The 24,250-nt window shown below is 37.6% G+C and overlaps 1 protein-coding gene across 6 annotated transcripts in view; it reads right to left on the reverse strand.

The window, feature by feature from the left end:
- The window catches only part of THADA (THADA armadillo repeat containing), a 312,415-nt gene that overhangs the window by 251,988 nt on the left and 36,177 nt on the right, over nt 1–24,250 (reverse strand). For 3 of the 6 annotated variants that reach the window (XM_082851643.1, XM_082851640.1, XM_082851645.1), the window contains 6 exons: nt 16,477–16,628; nt 13,475–13,688; nt 10,669–10,804; nt 9,894–10,030; nt 6,287–6,445; nt 4,717–4,874 (listed from right to left, as the gene is read on the reverse strand). In XM_082851643.1, coding sequence (XP_082707769.1) covers nt 4,717–4,874; nt 6,287–6,445; nt 9,894–10,030; nt 10,669–10,804; nt 13,475–13,688; nt 16,477–16,628 — 956 coding nt within the window. The remainder of the gene's footprint in view (nt 1–4,716; nt 4,875–6,286; nt 6,446–9,893; nt 10,031–10,668; nt 10,805–13,474; nt 13,689–16,476; nt 16,629–24,250) is intronic. The other 3 variants (XM_082851644.1, XM_082851641.1, XM_082851642.1) reach the window with 3 other exon arrangements.

Consider the following 24,250-nt stretch of genomic DNA (forward strand, 5'->3'; position numbering starts at 1 on the left):
AATCAAAGCTAATTCCCCTCATTATGAGTTAGTGAGTCCATAAAGATTCAAGTATACAGGTGGGACATTTCTACAAAGAGCATGTGCAGTGGTTAAGATCTGGGATTCTGGAGCCAAGAGGGCTGAGTTCAGGAACCCTACTCAGCCTCCTTACCAATACAAGCTAATTACATAAGTAACAGAGTTCTCTCATCTGTGAAATGGGGATAAAACTAGAACCTACTTCACAGGATTATTCTGAGAAATAAATGAGATTATGCAAATAAGCATTTAGCAGAGTACCTGGTAGAGCACAGCAATCAATATTGCTAAATGTCAATTTTTGTTTTCATTTTGTGTCATCAAGTAGTGAGACTTAACCCCTAAACCTTAATTTAAATTTTACTTTAAGACATAGCCACGGGCTTCCCTGGTGGTGCAGTGGTTGAGAGTCTGCCTGCCGATGCAGGGGACACGGGTTCGTGCCCCGGTCCGGGAGGATCCCACATGCCGCGGAGCGGCTGGGCCCGTGAGCCATGGCCACTGAGCCTGCGCGTCCGGAGCCTGTGCTCCGCAACGGGAGAGGCCACAACAGTGAGAGGCCCGCGTACCACTAAAAAAAAAAAAAAAGACACAGCCACAACCTTAGGAATGTCAACAGGAGTTTCTAATTCCACTTTGGTTAAATGGAATAGTTTATAAAAGTTTACACTACAGTAAGATAATTAACATTTTAAACTGGACATTCTCTACTATAGTGATTTCCTACTAACACTTGGGATTTCGTGAAAGCCCAAACATTGTCCTACATAATAACAAAGATGATGGTTTCCTGGTATTCAGACATCTTCCCACCAGAACGTTTATTCTTTGTTTTCTGGCAAATCCTTAACCATGTGCCATTTTAACAGTTGCCTTTTAGTCTGACTTTTTGAAATGAATTTGTCTTGTATCCCCTATTACATTTCCAAGCCCTTTGAGCTCAGAGAACCACATATTCTATTTCTTAATATTCCCACAACACCCTTGTAGTAAGGCAGTCAATAAACAGTTGACTAAATGATGTAATTACATGCTCAACTTCACTTCACAGCTTAAAAATGGTAACATGCATTCAGCACAGTTCAATGAATACTTACTCATAATTTCTAAAAAATAAACTTTGGTAAAAGAAAATACAAAAGGTAATTTCTTTAAGACTGACAAATGCTAATAAACATACATCCCACTTACAGTTCATTAACAAAAACCTAAAACAGTAACAAAAGGTACTGAGGGACCATATAAACCCAGTTAGCCATGTACATCATGAAAATTACAATAGAATCTAAAGTAGGAGTTTTTAAAATTGCTCATTTCTAATAGTTGGTAATTATTCTTAATCACGTGATTTCTGTGGCAATAATTCCTAGGAAGCAGAAAGCAGATACATTAAAAAAAAAATCTACCCAAAAGCTTCTTTTTAGGAATATTAGGGGAAATATATAAACATATGAACTGATAGTCCAGGTAGAGGAAGTTTAAAAAAATCAGTAGGTACTGGGTATCCGATATCCCATGGAAAGAGGACCAACAATGTATCAAGCAAAAGCTCTGCATCAGCAAAGCACCCAGCTTGAAACCCAAACACACACCAGTCAGGAAGTTTGTGAGATAAGGTTGCACGCACTGCTCACTCTTTAAGGGTCTCGACTTACATCCCTCAAAGCTGGTTTTATCTCTGCCTCTCGGACAGGGACATTATGAAAGAACCTTTCATAATGTGATTACAGCGCAGGAGAAGGGTCAGACATGCCTCTGAATGAACACATTTTCTTCTTGATGAAGTCGCAGAGGACACACTCCTTCACAAGCAATCATCTAAGGGAATGGATCATTTGCTATAAAGTTCAGTAGCAAGTTGCCTTACTGTCCTGTTGCTTGCAAAAATCTGGTTGGCTATGGGAAGCTGGGAAAATTAAATTTAAAGAAAAATTAAATGAGCCATTCAGAACAAAGGCAGCACTGTGTCATGTCGGAATACAGGCTGGGAAGCAGAAGAATCAGGTTCCTGTCCCAGAGCTGCCACAAACCAGCTTTGTGATCTTGGGCAAACCAGGTAACATCCAAGGGCTTCAGTCTCCCCTTGTGCAAGAGAGCTGGATAATATCATCTCTGTGAGCCTTCCAGCTCCAACAGTATGTGAATACAGCACTGAATACTCAGAATTATAAGCGAGCACCAGCTCCTCTCCTCGTACAGCAGCAAAAATCCCCAAATTGGAGTCTCACCACCTGCTGGCCTAGTATAAACTATACTCATGTATGGGGGATGGAAGTTGTCACCCCTTTAACAAAGGGCTGTAAAATCAGGATGGGCTTAAAGGAGCTGAGTTCCATGAGAAATCCTCTCCGTCGTCAAAATGTGAGACCTCAAATATAAAATGGCAGTAGAATCCTATTCCTTTTTCAGTAGTGAAGGGTGAGTGGAGAGCAAGAGAAGCAACAGGCTGAACACCAGTATTTCAGGTTCTATAGAACAACTTCCTTCATCCACTGAGAGAAAAGGAGATCATGGTTTTTATGATTCTTGCTAATAAGAAATCCAAGTTCCCAATTCTCCCCAACAACGCGGAGCATTCTGCCCGTAAGTCACTTCCCTGCCTCTGCAGGTCTCTTGTGGTCACATTCACCTACACTGTTGACGCGTACATTTGTAGCTTTGCCACTAGGTGCACAGAAGAACTAGTGATGCCAGGGCGGCTATGCCCTTGGAAGGAAGGTAGACCCTAGGTGTGGCCCCGGCACTCCAATGCAGACTGCATTCTTCTCTGTCATTTATATTTTTAACTCTTAAAAGTACTAAATACATAGGAATATGTTTAGTTTAAAGGAATTTCACGGAACAAAACTATATGTTTAAAAGCAGGAATCCTCTAGTAATATAAGTAATACTAATTTCTTGATAACTTTAGATTTCATTGACTAAATGTCCCTGCATTTTTTTAAATGTAAAAAAATTAATAATTTTTTTAAGAGCATTTTAATTTTTTTTAGTACAATTTAGCATGATCAAGACTAAAGTTTTCCACAGAGGGCAGGGTTTCAATGTCAGAACAGTGCCATCACATACACTCTTGTTCACTCACTCAGTCATTAATTTCTTCTCAAACATATATATGTGGGGTCACCACATGAATGGCGACATGGAGAAATGACTGGACCTTATTAGAATGGAAATGGATATTTTACAGAAAAACAGGATTCTATTTCTTATTCAAGAAAACAGTCATCAGAAGAGTTCTTTGGTTTATAAGAGCCTCTCTTTGTTATTGTTGTTGTTTTACAAACATCTCTTCTATTTTATATTAGTTCTCAATTTTAAAAAATTAATTCCCAATTTAACCTGGATATCCCATATAACTTCATAAGATTTGGGTGCTCTGTAAAAGGTGTCAGGGCGAAATGATTTTCACAGGAAGCTTTCAGGTCTTTCTCAGTTATAGTAAAAGTAAAATATGTTTCCCTTAATTTTGTTTTTAAACACTGGCCAACAAACCTAAAACACTAGATGTTTTAACTTGTCCTTGAAAAGTTGAGAAGTCAAGGGGCTCTAGCCCATATTTACTTCTTAGTGAGATGGTGAACATCAGTGAAGTAATCATTAATCATAGCTGGATTCCCCAGCAAAGACGCTGGCACTGGCACTCCAGCCAGTCACCAGTAAGGACTGCAAGTAACTCTAGGACACTAACGCCTGTTTGATTTGGAAGAGAATAAGGAACATAATGAAGCTGGCAGTGTTCTGTTCCCCTCTGCCGTTCTCTGTCTCAGAGCCTTGCAACATCACAAGCCCAGCTGTTAACCAGATGCAAACATATCAGCCACAGAGAGTGTGAGAATAAAAATATTAGCATTATTTCCATGGAACTGGTCACATGGTTATTACAGAAATAATCAGCATTAGCATACTACAATATTTGTTTTGTTCTTAAATGTCATAACACCCTACGGGAGAAATTATCTTTATTTGAAAAAGGTTAAAAATGAAAGTACATGTTATGTATCTTTGCTGGAAAATGGTGGGAAATGGATTTGTTGAAACCATATGGAAAGGAAGAGGGAATCAATTAAAAACAGAAATCTAATAAATCTAAAATATTTCCAAATGAAATGCTTGTGGTAAGCTAATTTCTTATAAACACTGCACTCAAGTCACTTGAATAGTCCCAGATGGAACTGACTTTGTGGTCTTAAAAGTCAGCCAAAAAAACCAAAGTAACTACAACTTTATCATCAATGTAGAGGGAAACATGAGATCCATAATCAACCAGTATATAAAGAAAAAAAAAATATATATTTTTTCTTTGCAAAATTTAAGAGGTTTGTGGAATTTTACTAAATAGACAATTTCATTTGCATTTGAATTTTAAGTTTGTGTGTGTTCAATGGAGAAATAAAAATTCAAATGTTAATACTGAAGTTAAAAGTGAGGTAAAAGCTATCATTATTTATATAACTTAGAAAAATAAAAACATTTCTAAAAATGCCAAAGTTTGGAAACGGATTGCAAGATCCAATTCCTATACTTTAATGAACTTTCTTCAGTTGACATCTGTAAGATTTTATTCAAGAAAAATGTTAAAATTGTTTTTTAAGTTATTAAAATTTTTTTTTAAGTTATTTAACTTTTAAATAAAAGTTTGTGATTTATGCTTTGACCAGAAATTATACCAGGTGGAATAAACAGCTACCCTACCTGTTCCACTGTCAATAATCCATCAGGAGATTCTGGCACAGACCGCATGGGTAGAAGCTGGCACAGTGAGCCTAACAGTAAAGCGACTTCCTTCATGCTTCTCCAACAACATACCAGCACCATCTGAGCAGTTACGTCACATGTTTTTCCTTCTTTACCTTAAAAAATAATAAAAAAAAAAACTATTGCAACACTAGGCACTTGATTACTCACATCCCAGGTTTCTTAGAACAAGCTATTCATAATTTCCCCAAGAATAATCTGCTTGAACAAACCAATTTGTCATATGCTATATTTATTCAGGAGAAGATAATTAACATTTGTTGGGAATGTGTTATGGGTAGGAATCACAGTATTTTATTTAATATACTATATTCAAAATAAATTTAAAAATAAAACACAATATTATTCTAAAACCGAAGTCTAACCTTTGGAAGTTAATGAAACAAACTCTTCCTGCCTCTCAGTCATCCACAAAATATGACTATAATAAATGTATTTTATTATTTGTTTTGGTGAGGGTGGCTGCTATGTCAGTAAAAGAATAGGATACGACTTTTCTTTCAAAGGAAAATACAAATTCTCTTTCAAAATATATTTAAATTCCACGGTCAATTAGCTATAAGAATCCTTACTCTCTTCTTCTAGCTTTAGAAATATTTTAGTACTGACATTAAAAAAAAAAATCCAAAAGAAGCTATTAAATTTAAAATGTAAGTTAACAAAATAACCTTTTTAACGTAATCCCATTTGTCTTTTAAAAGGCCACTAAACTCAAAGGATAAATGTACATACACTTAAATACATCAAATTGGTCTGAAATGATGTATACTAAAGAGGGATGAAGTAGGATTGAGGAGGAAATAAGAAAATGAAAGAAAACAAAATTAATTTGTTTTTAATTCATATTTATCTCTGTATTATTTGAAACTATTACAAGCATACATTTGTGTTATTTTGTGTAATTAAAAAAAAAAAAAAAACCATAAAGAGAAATTTTTACAAGACAATATCCCCATCTAGTGGAGAATGTAGAATATGTTATAAATAAATAAGATATTACTGCTTCTGATGACTTTTTACAGCATTATAGAAAATTATAAAAGAACTAATGAGAAAACAAACAGTAAGAATTTGAATTCTGGAGGCCTGGTACAACAGAGCAGCTCACATTTCTCTGAGTCATAAATTTGTTTCCTTTAAAAGGCTGTTTGACTGACTACGAGGACTCTCACAACATCAAACCATAGTGCTGGGAGAAGCAGACTGCTCCCCAAACCCAAGTTCACTGTGCATCACTGTTCCTACATCACCTGGCTGTCAAGACAGGTTTCAGTACTCAAAGGCTTTTTGCTGAAGCACCTTATACACTGCACTGGTGAACACCATTTTCTGGTAAAGTCTTATAAACTCATTCCCCAAAATAAATCATTTATAAGCTCAAAAAAGACTTTATTTTCTAGAAGTGTACTACACACATTTGCAGCCTCTGATTTACTATAGAAAAAGAGCATTTTGCACATTTTATTTGTCGCTTAAATACTGACTACGATGCTGATTTTATATATACCTTTGATTTCTGCAGAAGTATCAATATTCGGTACACTGGCACTCAAGTCCTCCAAATCAAAGCTATCACATTCTTTCAAAATTTTAGCTCGATTGAAATAATCATTAGTATCTCGGGGCTGAATCTCATTCAAAATCGTCTGCAAGCGGCTTGCTGACTCTGAGGGAGAGAGATGAGATTATGTAAAACCCCAGTTCCACATCACATGAAGACTTCCCTCGCGGGTATTTGCCCTCAAAAATTTTGTAATTTTCAGGGCTTCCCTGGTGGCGCAGTGGTTGAGAGTCCGCCTGCCGATGCAGGGGACACGGGTTCGTGCCCCGGTCCGGGAGGATCCCACATGCCGCGGAGCGGCTGGGCCCGTGAGCCATGGCCGCTGGGCCTGCGCGTCCGGAGCCTGTGCTCCACAACGGTGAGAGGCCCGCGTACAGCCAAAAAAAAATTTTCTAATTTTCAGTACTTGATAATTAGCACTATAAGAAGGGACTCACAGGATGGATAATGTGAAAATTATTTATATAAGGTCTTCATGACACTTGAGTGTACTTTCAAAATATGGTGAATATTTTAAATAGGATGAAGATTGGACAAAAAAGCACAACAGAAACTGTCCATAGACAAAGGCTGCCATCTCCCTTACATTGCTTTTCTCAGTGTTGTCTAAGAATCTCAAATACAGTGCTCAAATAGATGAAGGAAGAGCAATAAACTCCAATGAATTTTGTTTTAAGAGGTAAGAAACCCCACTACCAACAAAAATAATCTTTTATGGCCCAGGAATACCATGAAAACTCCATATTTGGCTTTGAAATGAATAAGTAATATACTGCTTTCTAAGTTAGATTTCCAGCCCTAGTATTATATTAAATTCATTTTTATTTCTTAGTAAGCACTCGCTGGATTAGGAAATGTAAACTTCACGAATGCAAGACTTTGTTCACTGCTCAACTGCTAGTGCCTAGAACAGAAACTGGGTCATGGCAGAGGTTCAGTAACATGGGCTGAAGGAATTTATGGATGACTAGGTAATAAAGAGCTAGGCAGGCTCAGATTTTGAAAGAAAATAACAACAGGTAATCATCTAAAACCAATTAACAAATCAAAGAATGGGTTACTTACTGTATACCTATTATACACACTTATATTTTAGGTATTATGGGAAATACAAAGACCCAAACTGCTATCATAATGGTTCAGCCAACATCTTATGTTCACTTGTGGCTTCCATGAAATTTTGCCAAAAACAAATTTTGACAGCCACGAGAAAGTAACACTGGCCCAAAAAGAAACCATAGAAAGATTAAGAAAAAAGAGAGGGGTAACCAGAATAAAATTTTAAGAACCATTTTTGTGGCTTTCAGGGGTGACTTTTTTCAAAGAATTCAGAATGCATGGCAGATAACACGGGAAAGACATAAGAAAAATGGAGACAACCAGAGGAAAAAAGAAAAGGCAAAATTAAGGAAAAGTTAGTGGACCATAGACAGTTTTTGAGACTGACAGATATTTTAAAACTTTAACAACAAACAAAATTTTAGCATACTCTGAAGGCCCTACCCACAACTGGTGACAAACATTCAAGATTTCTCACCCAAAATATATTGGTATGGCCTGATCCAAATATTAGCTATCAGACTGGATGTTCTTTATTCCTATGCACTGTTTAAGTAGGAAAACTAAACCAACAAATTTTAGTATTTAGACTATCAGCCAAAATAAATCTATAACTGTATCTTAGTATCATGAACCACCACCAACCTTCCAACTCATTTTTAGTGGAGAACAAAACATAACATTTTCTATGCAACCACACAACTCTAGATTAGTTTAATTATCAGCCCAAAGTATTGTATTGTATGATGCAGTGTGTGTTTATGATTTACTCAGTATGTTTTTAATAGAAGCCTCTCATTTGCACTCCAAAATGCATTCACCAACTTTACTTCAACACCAAAATATAAATTTACTTCATGATTTTCTAGGTGTTCAAAGGAACGTTCATGTTAGTATATACCTTTAACGGCCAATCCCTTCTGGCCTGTTGTAGTACAGATCCAGTAATCCCCTCACACTGTCCCTCTCCATCCCACCTGGGATCCGCAACCATCAACATCATCTGCAGCTTACATCCAACCACCAACATCGTCAGGGCTCCTCCTTCTGATGTATCGCCAGGAGGTCAACAGTAGCCTAACACTACGTCATAATGCCTACGTCATTCACCTCACTTCACCTCATCACACAGGCATTTTATCATCTCACATCAACACAAGAAAAAGGGTGAGCACAATGTGGCAAGATTTTTTTGAGAGAAACAGAGAGAGACCACATTCACATAACTTTTATTACAGTATACTGTTATAATTATTCTGTTATTATTGGTTATCATTGTTAATCTCTTACTGTGCCTAATCTATAAATTAAATTTTAACATAAGTATGTATGTATAGGAAAAAACATAGTCTGTATAGCGTTTGGTACTATCTGCACTGTCAGGCATCCACTGGGGGTCCTGGATCATATAGCCCTCAGATTAAGAGGGAACTGCTGTATACACATACCACCAAGGGCATCCCAGGCACTGAATTTAGTTCCTATACTTTCAGGAATTGTTCATTCATTCTAACAACTATTGATAGTGTACCTCCTTCTGCCAGGCACTGTGCTAAGCACAAGGGAGGAAAACAGACAAGATTCCTGTTAAACTGCAACAACTCCATGAAGGAGAAATCTATGAGAAAGGGAGAATGCTAAGAGACAAGACGGGCAAGGTAGCAGGAGCAAAACTATTACAGGACCTGGTCACTAACGTATTTTAAATAAAAAGGAAGAGGGGGTGGGCAGAGCACAGGGTTAAGTAAAGATTATGTGTAACATGATAGATTATATGACTAGAAAAGATTACTTTGGATGTGGTAAAAAGGAAATGGAAGGAGATAAAAGTAGATGTGGGGAAACAAGAGAGGATAAAAGCCTCCAGTAAGGTAAGAAGATGCAGATAAAAGAAAAAGAGATTTGAAAGCTATTTAAGGGGCACCACTGAAAGAAGGTGGAGACAGGCTAGATATAAGGAGCAAAGGGGAGATGTCAAGCAGCCCTAGGCTCCTGACTTGCATAAGCAGGTCTCTGGTAGGGCCATTTGCAAAAATACAAGGGTTGGGAAGGAAAAGACAGATGAAAGTTCATGAGTTCGGTTTTGGGCATTTTGACTATCTCCTCCAATTTTTTTTTTTAAATTAAATGGTCTTTGTATGTCCAATGGTCTTTGCCTATTCAGATTTCTAACAGGTTGCCTTCTCTGACTGAACCCCATCAACTTCTCTCTAATTTTTATACTGCCTGCCAGAATACAACCCTGGTAGGTTGTATTCTGAAATGATATATTATAAAACCCAATTTACCCCAGAGGAGGAAGTACCTTGCTGATCACCTGGCTATTTATTTATTTATTTTGGTTATTTTTTCATAGTTAAAAATATTACTAAAAAGGCAGAAATATCACTAGTCATAATAATAATTTCTTTTCCCCCTATTTAGCCTCTGTATCTCTCTGAAGAAATGATTAGGGGAAAAAACATAGTAATTCTAGCTTTCTTTGTTTACTGACCTGCATCAGTGTCCATGGGGATGAGGCCTTCTGGGGAGGAGCTCTGAATAACTGGAGACACCACGGCAGAAAGCCTGTAGGACGTCACAAGGAGCTTCTCCACCACGGGTCTCCACTCATTCACCAACTGCAGGCTGCTGCAACAAAGACATTAGGGTAGTTTATACTAAGAGCAAAAATCACATTTTCAAGATGAAATTAATAGAAAAAAGGGGTCAAAAGAATTTGGGTTTCAAAATCGTGCAATCTATAAAATATTTAAGACATAAAAATATGTGTATATATGTATTTTTTTAAATACAGTTATTTATTTATTTATCTTTGGCTGTGTTGGGTCTTTGCTGCTGTACACGGGCTTTCTCTAGTTGCGGTGAGTGGCGGCTACTCTTCGTTGCAGTGCGTGGGCTTCTCATTGCAGTGGCTTCTCTTGTTTCAGAGCACGGGCTCTAGGCGCACGGGCTTCAGTAGTTGTGGCTCGTGGGCTTCAGTAGTTGTGGCTCACGGGCTCTAGAGCACAGGCTCAGTAGTTGTGGCACACGGGCTCAGTTGCTCCGCAGCATGTGGGATCTTCCCGGACCAGGGCTCGAACCTGTATCCCCTGCATTGGCAGGCAGATTCTTAACCACTGCACCACCAGGGAAGCCCTATATGTACATTTTAAAATCTAATTTTTAATTACGTTTAAGGCAATATGTTCCTTTCCCAGGACACATTCCAATAAGAGTTTAAAGCTCAGAAGTGAGTACTGAGGAAAGAGCGGGGGGGATATACTTACTTTAGAGCTAGCTTCCGCAAAGCTCCTGTTATACAGTGGACCCGCCCGTACATTGGAAACGATGCTGCTGCCTGAAGCAGAGAATTTTCAGCCCGAGATACTTCTTCCTCAAGATTTTCCAACAAGCATTTGATAACTAGAAAAAGCAAAAAAACCCACCAAAACCCACCAAAATAATGCCAGTTTAAAAACACATTTACAAATTTGTACACAGCAGAACAGTTTCCACGAAAGCACCCAACTCAGTTGAACTTTATACTAGAGGTTTTTGAACGAAAAAAGAGATCTTTCAAGGTTATCCAGCCTGTTCTCCATTTCCAGTTAAGGTAGTACTGTGTCTTTGCCCTAACTTCCTGGATCCATTTACAGCATTCATTCTGGATCATTTCTCCTAGACATCCTCTACCTGGGTTAACAGACCCCAGGCCTATGTGCCATGTGCTATTTGGACAGATTTTAAAAAACAATGGCTTTACTGATATATTACTCATATACAATTTATACACTTAAAGTGTACAAGTCAAGGATTTTTAGGATATTCACAGCTATGTGCAACCAACACCACAGTCAATTTTAGAACATTCTCATCCTCCCCCCCTCAAAAAAGTCTCACCCATTATCAGTCACTCCCCTCCCTGCACCTCTCACCTTCCCCAGTCCTAGGCAACCACTTAAGCATTTTCTGCCTATTCTGGACATACCATATAAATGGAATCATACAATATGTGGCTTCTTTCAAAGTTCATCCATGTTGTAGCATATATTAATATTTCATTACTTTTAACAGCTCAGTAACAGTCCATTGTATGGGTATACCACATTTTATTTATCCATTTATCAGATGATGGACATGTGAGTTGTTTCCACTTTTTGGCTATTATGAATCATGCTGCTATGAACATTCATGCACAAGTTTTTGTCTGGACATAGTTTTCATTTTTCTTAAGTATATGACCATTATGGACTGAATGTTTGTGTGTCCCTGCCTGCCCCCCCGCAAATTCATGCTGAAACCCTCACCCTCAATGTAAAGAAATTTAAAGGTGGAATCTTTAGGAAGTAATCAAGTTTAGCTGAGGTCATGAGGGTGGGACCCCCAGGATGGGATTAGTGTCCTTATAAGAAGAGGAAGACAGACCAGAGCTTACTCTCTCCTCCATGTGAGCACAGACTGAGACGGCTGCTGTTACAAACTAGGAAAAGGGTTCTCACCAGGAATCAAATCTGTTGGCACCTTAATCTTAACCTTCCCAGCGTCCAGAAGTGTGAGAAATAAATGCCTGTTGTTTACGCCACCCACTTTATGGTATCTTGTTATAGCAGCCTGAGCTGATTAAGACAATGCCCAAGAGAGGAACTGTGGAGTCATATGGTAATTATATGTTTAACCTTTCAAGAAACTACCAGATTGTTTTCCAAAGGGGCCAGACCATTCTACATTCCCATCAACAGTGTATAGGAGGGACTTCCCTAGTGGTCCAGTGGGTAAGAATCTGCACTCCCAATGCAGGGGGCCCAGGTTCGATCCCTAGTCGGGGAACTAGATCTCACATGCATGCAGCATATGGCGTGCAACTAAGAGTTCACATGCCACAACTAAGAAGCCCGCATGCCACAACTAAGACCTGGCACAGCGGAAGGGAGAGAGGGAGAAAGCGAGGGAGGGAGGGAGGGAGGGAGGGAGGGAAGAAGGAAGGAAGGAAAACATAGGGCAGTAATTACATGGTAGGAGGAGGGAGCTAGGATAAAGAAGAGTCTTCAAAGTTATGGGTGCTGTTGTATCAATACTTCTTAAGCTGAGTGTTATTACCTAGCTTGGGGACAGACTTGTGAAATTTTTATATTATTACTATTTAAATCCTATATATTTAAATATTCTTTGTATGTTTGAAATATTTCAAAAAGTTTAAAAATGTCTTAAATTTGAAAGGCTTTACATGAAGTATGAACTCCCCAGTTCACCCCAATTGCAGACCTCTTCTTATCATCTTATCGGGGTCTCCTCTGGAATCCAGCCCTGAAGCAATTAGAGTTCGGCACATGTCATGTTCCATGGCACTGTCATCTCTCTATCCCCAGCTCTATGGCCACATTTCCACCAGAACTATCCATGGCCTCCTAATTTTCTCCCATTATTAGTTCTCTTTTTCATGGCTTTTTCTACTATCTTGGAGAGAATAATTGTCAACTCTCTTTCAACATCTGACCTCTGTTTTGTTTAATAAAAATCTCTACCTATCCTTATTTATAGTACAATTCCAAAATGAAGATTTACTAGGATAAAATTAACTACATGAACCCCCAACAAATATTTGTTTAAAATCATTAGATCTAAATCAACTCAGACCCTAGGTTTTGGAACTGGCTATATGGGAAGAGTAAAAGGCAAGGGTATGACAGCCAGTTAAAACATAAACCCCAACAGACAAAGGAACTCTGCTCTATATAGAATTAACAAAGATGATTTGGCTATAGTCATAGTAAAACTTCTGTAGAAAAAAAGTACATTTTTGGTAGAGAAAGAGGTCTTATTTAAATAAAAGCTCTATTAATGTACATTTGCATATGTACTTATTTAATGTGAATCCTCTGTTTAGAAGCAATATAGTTGAGTAAACTATTTATTTGAAAAGGAGAAATTCATGATATACTTATATGCTGGTAAACTACAAAGCTGGTAAACTCTTAAATAAAAAAAAAACCACAAAGTGTTTAACCATTAGATAGCCTAACCATATTAATAGTGAAGAAAGTAAGATATTGGTTTTGATAAATAAGAGCAAAAGGTCATTTACTCAATACGAACCTATTAATGTGTTACTTTCCACCAGAGTAGCAGACTTATCTCCATCTCCACATGCAACCCGCTGAGTTTTTAAGTAAGCAGACAGAGATGACGGCAGAGCGTTCTGCCAGATTAAGAAGTTCAGTAGGTAGGAAGCTGTTACACAGTCATATGGTTTGGTGCTTGTGCTGAGCTCCAGTGCTGCCTGGAATAAGCCTTGTAGTTTCTCTGAATCCTAGGATAAAGCAGAGACTCAGTCATTATCACTTAAACATTTCTTTAATTTGAAGGAATAACACATATTTATGCCACACAACTGACAACCGATACGAACATTAATTCTCTGAATATAGGCTGGAGTTTTTTTTTTTTTTAGGCTGTGCCAAGTGGCACGCGGGATCTTAGTTCCCCTGCATTGGAAGTTCAGAGTCTTAACCACTGGACTGCCAGGGAAGTCCGGATAAAGCTTTTTTTTTTTTAAGTACCTCTTTCTTCAGCAAAAGTATACTTTTTCCTGTAGAAATTCTGCTATACTATAACCAGATCATCTTCCTTATTTCTATATAGCCCAGAGTTCTTCTGTATGTCAAGATTTGTTTTACTGGGAGTCATGCTCCTGCCTTTCTCCCTACCCCCTTCCCATACAGCTAGTTCAATGGAGAAAAATACACATACATATGAAAATACAAATTCACCATGCTGTTCCTAGCAAAGCTCCATGTATATGTGTGAAAAATAAAGTGATAAGATCAACCTCAGAAATTCTGCATTAGAGCTCCCACACCTATATCTCATTTAAACATGCACTCACACAGCCTGTCCTCAAGAAGACAGAACAAAGGGCAGTTCACTGTAATACGCATGGAAAGGTACAGGGCTGAGGACAGGAGACATGGATCCTAGTCCCAACTCCACAGTTGACAAGTTGCATGTTCACCACACTGGAACCTAGGGTTTCGTTGCTCAACAATATTGATTCTACTAGGATTATCTCATAACTGTCTAATATAACGGAAAAAATCATTATCTAGGTATACCAATATTTAATAATGTCTTCTAATATCAAATAATAGACTCAAATATCAGCCTATTACTATTTAAATTCTTTGCTATTTGCTGTTTAATTTTCTATGACCTAAAAAACTGAAAGACAGTGGCTAAAACTCAAATCTAAATAAATATTAGAAAGAATCAATTAAGCATCTCAACAATTTTTTGTAACTGACAGTTAAGTCCCTAAACTAACCAATCAATTAGTAAGAAACAAAATAAATAGCCTTTGGAATCTAAAAGAGCATCTTTGTTCTATCATCTCAGGTCAATCAAAATATAAAGACCTTGGATATGTAGCTCCACAAGAAAGAAGGGCAAGAGACTAGGTGAGTAGTAAAGTCATATATTAGAAAGATATGCCATCAAAATATGAATATACAGATCCTTAGAGAGATTAGGCTAGCATTCAAAAAATGTTTTCAAGTTAGCTATATTAAAAAAGTTAATTACATAGGGTATACCCAAAGAAAGACTTTGAAAATATAATACATAACTAATATTTTAAAATCTTGAATTTAAAATCTTGAATCTGGGACCATTTACTAATACACAAGCCAGACCAGATATATAACTACCAGAATCCTATAGCAAGCCATATGTGCTACTAAGTTTCCTGAATTCTTTAAGTTGTGTCTATATACCAAGCATGTGTTTATCAAATTAGATACACAGAGTCCCCCTGAGGGGCCTTCATAGTCCATGTAAGGACCAGGTCTTTCATATAGGTGCCATAACATATAGCTTTCCCCACTCCAGATACTCTCAAAATACTAGCCAGGAAGGAGGCATAGTTATATATATGATACGAAGCTACAGTGAGATGAATGGTAAGAGGCGAGGGTTGGTGGAAGGGGAAACAGAGAAAGAGAAAGCATCTTCTTTAAAAATGCTTATAAAGTACAAAAGTTAGCAGCCTAAGTACCAAAGAATTTTCTGCACATCAGGGCACCTGAAAGACCACCAGGATAGGTGGACACCAGGGAGTAACTTTCAATGTGAACCCAAGTCAGAAATGTTTGAGATTTTGCAATGCCGTCCAGAAGCAGTGGTAACAGACACCTTAGGCTCTCTGACATGTGCTCCGACAGAATCCCACTGCATCTACAAACTGCCATACCTAAACAGAGCCAAATAGCTAGAGCCCAGACCATGGCTCAGCTCCCACCCCTAAAGGCTCCCGTGGCCTGTATACAGCTCCAACAGGGAGCCACAGCAAAGCTCTAGAGCCAGTGACCCGACAGCTGCTGGTGACCTCAGTGCCCCAGAATAAGCCTCAAGGGTAGAGCCAAGTACCAGGGTCTCCTGAAGACCCATCCCCAAGCTTTGCCTTCACCCCTGAGACCATCTTTGATTCTCACCCCATGGTGGGAAGTGCAAGGCATCAGGAAGAGCATGGGGGCTGGGGATGGGGTACAACACCCAGGGAGAGAAATGCTGTTAACCTCAAGTACTCTGAGTTTCAGTCTCAGTTTAGCTATTACTTGTTGGAAGATCAGAAACATGTTCTCTACCTCATTTACACTAAGCTTCCCAGTCTACTATGCAGGGAGATTATCTAAAAAAAAAAATCAAGTTACTGTAAGTGATGTGTTTTGATCGAATATTAACATGTCCAAGGGAACTGGGGAGACCACAGTTAACTGAAATCTACCAATAATCTTGTAAACAATAAAACCTACTGCCTCCTACACCTCCCTTTTTATCAAAACAATTTTTTTAAAAAAAGCAAAGATCACTGATTTGGATTTTGTTTCTCTTACAATATTTCCTCCTTCCCCACTACCCATCCCTACCTTCTCCATTCCACTACCTGCAACAGGAGAGGTATTAATGATAACCGAAACAGAAGATTTAGTAAGAAGGCAGATGCAAAGAGCCTGGACAATCCACAGACTGCTTTAACTGCTGCTAAGATAGAAAGTTTTCATGCATACAACACATTTACACTAACAGAAGAAAAGTCCAAATACCTGAAATTGTACAAATGTTTTTGGTAACTTCATTAGAAGATCAAATGCTAAAATTTTCACTTCTTCAAAAGTGCCAGTTAAACATTCCATTAGCGTTTGGAAACGACCAACATCAATATCATGACTCAGCTGATATACTGTTTGGACTCTACCTAAAAATTTAAAAAAAAAATTTTTTTTAAGTGAACAGCAGGAAAAGGAAATCAACATTTTGAAATTATGTGTCCAAATTTATAGAAAATTAGTGTAAGAACTCACACCTTATATTTTACCCACAACAGCATAAAGAATATTTCCAATAATTTATTTACTAAAATGATAAAATAATAAGTATTACAATTCTACAAATAGGAAATATTTTTCAATAACCATTTTTAAAAATTGAAGAATAGTTCCTATACAATGTGTTAGTTTCAGGTGTACACCAAAGTGATTCAGATATATATATTTACACACACACACACACACACACACTCACACATACTCCTTTTCAGATTCTTTTCCATTATAGGTTATTACAAGATATTGAATATAGTTCCCTGTGTTATACAGTAGGTCCCTGTTGTTTATCCATTTGATATGTAATAGTATGTATACATTAATCGCAATCGCCCCCCCGCACCCCACTAGCCCCTTTGTTAACCATAAGTTTGTTTTTTTTGTCTGTGTCTCTTTCTGCTTTGTAAATAAGTTCATTTGTATCATTTTTTAAGATTCCACATATAATTGACATCATATTTGTCCTTCTCTGACTTCACTTAATACGATAATATCTAGGTTCACCCATGTTGTTGCAAATGGCATTATTTCTTTCCTTTTTATGGCTGAGTAGTATTCCATTGTGTGTGTGTGTGTGTGTGTGTGTGTGTGTGTGTGTATGTCTATGTACACACACACCACATCTTCTTTATTCATTCGTTAATGGGCATTTAGGTTGTTTCCAAGTCTTGTTATTGTAAACAGTACTGCTGTGAACACTGAGGTGTATGTATCTTTTTGAATTAAGAGTTTTTGTCACTTCCCAATATATACCCAGGAGTGGGATTGCAGGATCATATGGTAGGTCTATTTTTAGTTTTTTAAGGAATCTCCATACTGTTCTCCATAGTGGCTGCACCAATTTATATTCCCACCAACAGTATAGGAGGGTTCCTTTTTCTCCACACTCTCTCCAGCATTCATTATCTGTAGACCTTTTAATGATGGCCATTCTAACTGGTGTCAGGTGATACCTCATTGTAGTAGTTTTTTTTGCCACACCAAAAAAAATCCTGGGCTTGCAGGATCTTAGTTCCCTGAGGCGGGATCAAACCCAGGCCCCCTGCAGTGGAGGCACAGAGTCTTAACCACTGGACTGCCAGGGAATTCCTGCTCATTGTAGTTTTTTGTTGTTGTTGTTGTTGCTGTTGTTGCTGTTTGCGGTACGCAGGCCTCTCACTGTTGTGGTCTCTCCTGTTGCGGAGCACAGGCTCCGGACGTGCAGGCTCAGAGGCCATGACTCACAGGCCCAGCCACTCCGCGGCATGTGGGATCTTCCTGGACCGGGGCACGAACCCGTGTCCCCTACATCGGCAGGCAGACTCTCAACCCCTGCGCCACCAGGGAAGCCCTCATTGTAGTTTTGATTTGCATTCCTCTAATAATTAGTGACACTGAGAATCTTTTCATGTGTCAGTTGGCCATCTGTATGTCTTCTTTGAAGAAATGTCTATTTAGGTCTTCTGCCCATTTTTTGATTGAGTTGTTTGTTTTTTTGATATTAAGCTATATGAGCTGTTTGTATATTTTGGAAATTAATCCCTTGGCTGTAGCATCGTTTGCAAATATTTTCTCCCAGTCTGTAAGTTGTCCTTTCATTTTGTTTGTGGTTTCCTTTGTTGTGCAAAAGCTTTTAAGTTTAATTAGGTTCCATTTGTTTATTTGTCTTTATTTCCATTACTCTAGGAGATGGACCCATAAAATATCGCTGCAATTTATGTCAAAGAGTGTTCTGCCAATGCTTTCCTCTAAGAGTTCTATAGTATCCAGTCTTATATTTAGGTTTTTAATCCATTTTGAGTTTATTTTTGTATATGGTGTTAGAGAATGTTCTAATTTCTTTCTTTTACATGTAGCTGTCCAGTTTTCCCAGCACCACTTATTGAAGAGAATGTCTTTTCTCCATTGTATATTCTTGCCTCCTTTGTTGCAGATTAACTGACCATAAGTGAATCAGTTTATTTCTGGGCTTTTTATCCTGTTCCATTGATCTATGTGTCTGTTTTTGTGCCAGTACCATACTTTTTTGATGACTGTAGCTTTGTAGTATAGTCTGAAGTCAGGAAAAGTGATTCCTCCAGCTCTATTCTTCTTTCTCAAGATTGTTTTGGCTGTTTGGGGGTCTTTCGTGTTTTCATACAAACTTAAAAATTTTTTATTCTAGTACTGTGAAAAATGCCATTGGTAATTTGGTAGGGATTGTACTGCATCTGTAGACTGCCTTGGGTATTATGGTCATTTCAACATTATTCATTCTTCCAATCCAAGAACATGGTGTATCTTTCCATCAGTTTGTGTCATCTTCAATTTCTTTCATCAGTGTCTTACAGTTTTGGGGGGTATAGGTCTTTTGCCTACTTAGGTAGGTTTATTCCTAGGTATTTTACCCTTTTTGATACAATGATAAATGGGATTGTTTCCTTAATTTCTCTTTCTGATATTTCACTGTTTGTGTATAGAAATACAACAGATTTCTGTATATTAATTTTGTATCCTGCAACTTTACCAAATTCATTGATGAGCTCTAGTAGTTTTCAGGTAGCATCTTTAGGATTTTCTATGTATAGCAACATGTCATCTGCAAACAGTAACAGTCTTACTTCTTTTCCAATTTGGATTCCTTTTATTTTTTTCTTTTTCTGACTGCTGTGGCTAGGACTTCCAAAACTATGTTGAATAAAAGTGGCGAGAGTGGGCATCCTTGTCTTGCTCCTGATCTTAGAGGAAATGCTTTTTGCGTTTCACCATTGAGTATGATGTTAGCTGTGGGTCCATCATATATGGTCTTTATTATGTTGAGGTATGTTCTCTCTATGCCTACTTTCTGAAGAGTTTTTATCATAAAAGTTTTACCACAAAAACAAAAGGGGGGAAAATAAGAACTACAAAAACAAATCCAAAACAATTAATAAAATGGCAATAAGAACATAACATATCAGTAATTACCTTAAATGTAAATGGACTAAATGCTCGAACCAAAAGACACAGAATGGCTGAATGGATACAAAAACAGGACCCATATATATGCTGCCTATGAGAAACTCATACAGATCTAGAGACACATACAGACTGAAAGTGAGGGGATAGAAAAACGTATTCCACATGAATGGAAATCAAAAGAAAGCCAGAGTAGCAATACTAGCATCAGATAAAATAGACTTTAAAATAAAGACTGTCACAAGAGACAAAGAAGGACACTACATAATGATCAAAGGATCAATCCAAGAAGGAGATATAACAACGGTAAATATATATGCACCCAATATTGGAGCACCTCAATATATAAGGCAAATGTTAACAGACATAAAAGGAGAAATTGGCAGTAACACAATAATAGTGGGGGACTTTAACACCTCACTTACATCAATGGACAGATTATCCAGAAAGAAAATCAATAAGGAAACACAGGACTTAAATGACACATTAGACCACATGGACTTCATTGATATTTAAAGAGCATTCCATCCGAAAGAAGCAGAGTCCACATTCTTTTCAAGAGTACATGGAACATTCTCCAGGATAAATTACATGCTAGGCCACAAAGCAAGCCTTGGTAAATTTAAGAAAACTGAAATCATATCAAGCATCTTTTCTGACCACAACGTTATAAAGCTAGAAATCAACTATAAGAAAAACACTGCAAAATTCAAACACATAGAGGCTAAACAATATGCTACTAAACAACCAATGGATCACTGAAGAAATCAAAAAATACCTAGAGACAAACGAAAGGAAATAAGTAGTTTTTAAAGATTTGTTTAAAACTATTTCATTCTCTTTCAAAAAGTTATATATTATTATACAAGATACCTAAGTTATTTTTCAAATAAACAAGTACAAACAAATTCAGGAATACATCTTTTAAAAAAACCTTCATAAACTTTCTTGTCCTAGAATCCAAAGGCCTACCATGTCTTAGGTGAACTGACATAGAATAATCAATACAATGACATATCCTTTAAATAATTTAAAAATCTGCCTGTTTGATTTGAATCTTATTCAAATATGTAGTTTTCCCTAGGCATCCATTCAACTACATGTATTACTTGCACTTAGGTTTGGTTGACTGAAAGAATCAGAGTGGAGGATGGAAGAGGAGGCAGTGATGTAAACAAAACAGAATGTGGGCTTCCCTGGTGGTGCAGTGGTTGAGGGTCCGCCTGCCGATGCAGGGGACATGGGTTCGTGCCCCGGTCCGGGAGAATCCCACGTGCCGTGGAGCGGCTGGGCCCGTGAGCCATGGCCGCTGGGCCTGCGCGTCCAGAGCCTGTGCTCCGCAGCAGGAGAGGGGCCTGCGTACCGCAAAAAAAAAAAAAAAAAAAAAACCCCCAGAATGTTAGGTTTCCCTCAAATAAATACCCGAGTAGGTTGATTACTCTGTGAATTTCCTATTATAACACAGATAATCATAATTGATGGATAAGTTGAGGTATCTGCATTGCCCATAGTCTATTATAAGAATATTACCCCCAATTTCTTTTTTGTTTGTTTCTTTGTTTTTTTTTTTTTTTGTTGTTGTTGTTTTTGTTGTTTTGCGGTACGTGGGCCTCTCACTGTGCTGGCTTCTCCCGTTGCAGAGCACAGGCTCCAGATGCTCAGGCTCAGCGGCCATGGCTCACAGGCCCAGCCGCTCCGCGGCATGTGGGATCTTCCCAGACCGGGGCATGAACCTGTGTCCCCTGCATTGGCAGGTGGACTCTCAACCACTGCGCCACCAGGGAAGCCCTAGTTTTTTTTTTAATAAAGATTGACTGTTACAAAAAAAAAAAAAAAGCTTAAAATTACTATCAATATGGAATAATCATTTCAGTGTTTAATATACAAATGTGTGAACAGGTTGATTTTTTTAAAGTAACATGTACATTATTAACCATTGAAATAAACGATTATATTTATTGAAAAAAAAAAAGACATATCCTAATACCATTCCTGGGCATCAACAGTAAAGAAGGAATCTTTTTGCCATTCAGGCAAAAAGTTCAATTCATCTACAATGTGGAAAAAATCAGGCTGGCTTCACTCTTTGCCACAGCAGTATGTAGTGCTAGAAGAGAGTGGAGCAATGCTTACCAAATCCTTAGCGAGAAAAGGGGTGATGAAAATCTACATATCAAAATCCCATTCCAGTATCAAGTATAACAGCAATATAAACATTTTTGAATGTGCAAGAAATTAAGAACTACATTTTCCCAAAAGCTCTTCTCAAAAAAAGATGAATTTCAAGCAACAAAGAAATTAACAGAAAAACTATCACTAAAGAATGATGACAGTCACCAAATCTATTTAATTCTTAGGGCTAAGAGTAAACCTATGGGAATAATGGATTTCATAGCAGGATGTGAAGAACATTTAACATTTAATGAATTAACCCCTCGTAATACCTGAAAACATTTCTATGCTTAATTAGAGGAATGTTGCTCAATATAAATCAGCATGTGAATTCATTTAATCTTAACTCGCAAGTTAGTCCAACCCTGTGAAATTCATAGGGCAAGCAAATGAAGTTTTTGTCACTTCAATCACACCTCTGCTCAAATCTGCCTCTTCTTTTCCAATTCGGACACCTTTCATTTCTTTTTCTTACCTAATTCCTCTGGCTAAAACTTCTGGTACAACGGTGAATAGCAGCAGTGAAAGTAAGCATCTGTGTCTTGCTCCTGATCATAGGGGAGGAACTTTCGGTCTTTCACCATTGAATATCGTGTTGTCTATGGGCTTTTCATGAGTGTCCTTTATCATAATGAGGAAGTTCTCTTCTATTCCTAGTTTGCTAAGTGTTTATTTGTCTAAAAGGGTGTGGAATTTTGTCAATACTTTTTCTCCATTGAGATTATCATGTTTTTTTTTCTTTTGTTCTAATGTAGTGCATTACATTTACTATATTTTCTTATGCTGAAACACCCTTGCGTTCCTGGGATAAATTCCACTTACTTAGTCATGGTATATAATACTTTTAATATGCTGTTGGATTTGGTTTTCTAGCATTTTCTTGAGAATTTCTGCACCTGTATTTATATAAGATACAGCTGTAGTTTTCTTGTGGTATCAGAGTGATGCTGGCTTCGTAGAATGAGTTAGGAAATGTTCCTTCCTCCAATTTTTTTGAAGTTTGAGAAGGAATGGCATTAATTCTTCTTTAAATGTTTGGCAGAATATACCAATGAAGCCACTCCCCTTGGACTTTTCTTTGCTGAGAGCTTTTCTTTTGAGAGGCTTTTGACTCCATCTCTTTATTTGTTATAGGTCTGTTCAAATTTTCTACTTCTTGAGTCAGCAATTTGTATATTACTAGGAATTTGTCCATTTCATGTAGGTTACCTAATTTATTAGAAATACAATATAATTGTTCACAATACTGTCTTATAATCTTTTTTATTTCTGTAAGGTCAGTAGAAATGCCTCTAATTTTGTTTCTGATTTTAGTGATTTACATCTTTTTTTTTATTCTTAGTATAGCTAAAACTTTGTCAATTTTGTTGATCTTAAAAAAAAACAACAACTTCTGGTTTTGCTGATTCTCTGTATTGTTTTTCTATTCTCTATTTCATTTATCTCCATTCTCTCCATTCTAATCTTTATTACTTCCTTCTTTCTGTAACTGTGGGGTAAGTATGCTCTCCTTTTTCTAATTCCATGAGGTGTAAAGTTAGGTTATTGATTTGAGATCTTTTTTTCTTACATAATGTAGGCATTTACAGTTATATAAATCTCTCTATTAGCAGTGCTTTTGCTTCATCCTATAAGTTTTGGTAAGTTGTGTTTTTGTTTTCTTTCCTCTCAAAGTATTTTCTAATTTCCCCTTTGACCCATTGGTTAGTTAAGAGCTCTGCTCAAATTGGAAGCCTTCTCTGACACGATTGTATGAAAGAGCTATTACTCCCAAACTCCCAGGCACTCTATACTTCCCTGCACTTTTCTTCTTGAAATATTTTTTCATACTACTTATCTCCATCTGAAATTCTACGTATCACTTGTTGACTGACTTAGTCTGTCTATCTTCACTAAAGTCTAAGCTCTAAAATGGGAAGCACTCTGTTTTGTATACTGTGTATCCTTGGCACTAAATAAATTATTTGTTGAACAAGCCCGTTTTTTTTTTTTTTGTTTTGTTTTGTTTTTGCGGTACGCGGGCCTCTCACTGTTGTGGCCTCTCCCGTTGCGGAGCACAGGCTCCGGACACGCAGGCTCAGCGGCCATGGCTCACGGGCCCAGCCGCTCTGCGGCACGTGGGATCTTCCCGGACCGGGGCACGAACCCGCGTCCCCTGCATTGGCAGGTGGACTCTCAACCACTGCGCCACCAGGGAAGCCCTGAACAAGCCCTTTTAATCTAATTGTGGAATCCAATTTTTCACCATGAATATTGTGACATTTTATTCCAAATGAGAAAGATGTATGTGGCTTATTCTTCTTGAACTAGGACACACTTGAGGAAAGGCAAAAGCCATTTTAACTAATCCCAAATCACAGTCTTTCTATAAAATAATATAAAAACCTACATTAGTATTCTTGAGATA

The sequence above is a fragment of the Leucopleurus acutus genome (assembly GCF_964270905.1).
Source record: "Leucopleurus acutus genome assembly, chromosome: 12".
NCBI lineage: Eukaryota > Metazoa > Chordata > Mammalia > Artiodactyla > Delphinidae > Leucopleurus > Leucopleurus acutus.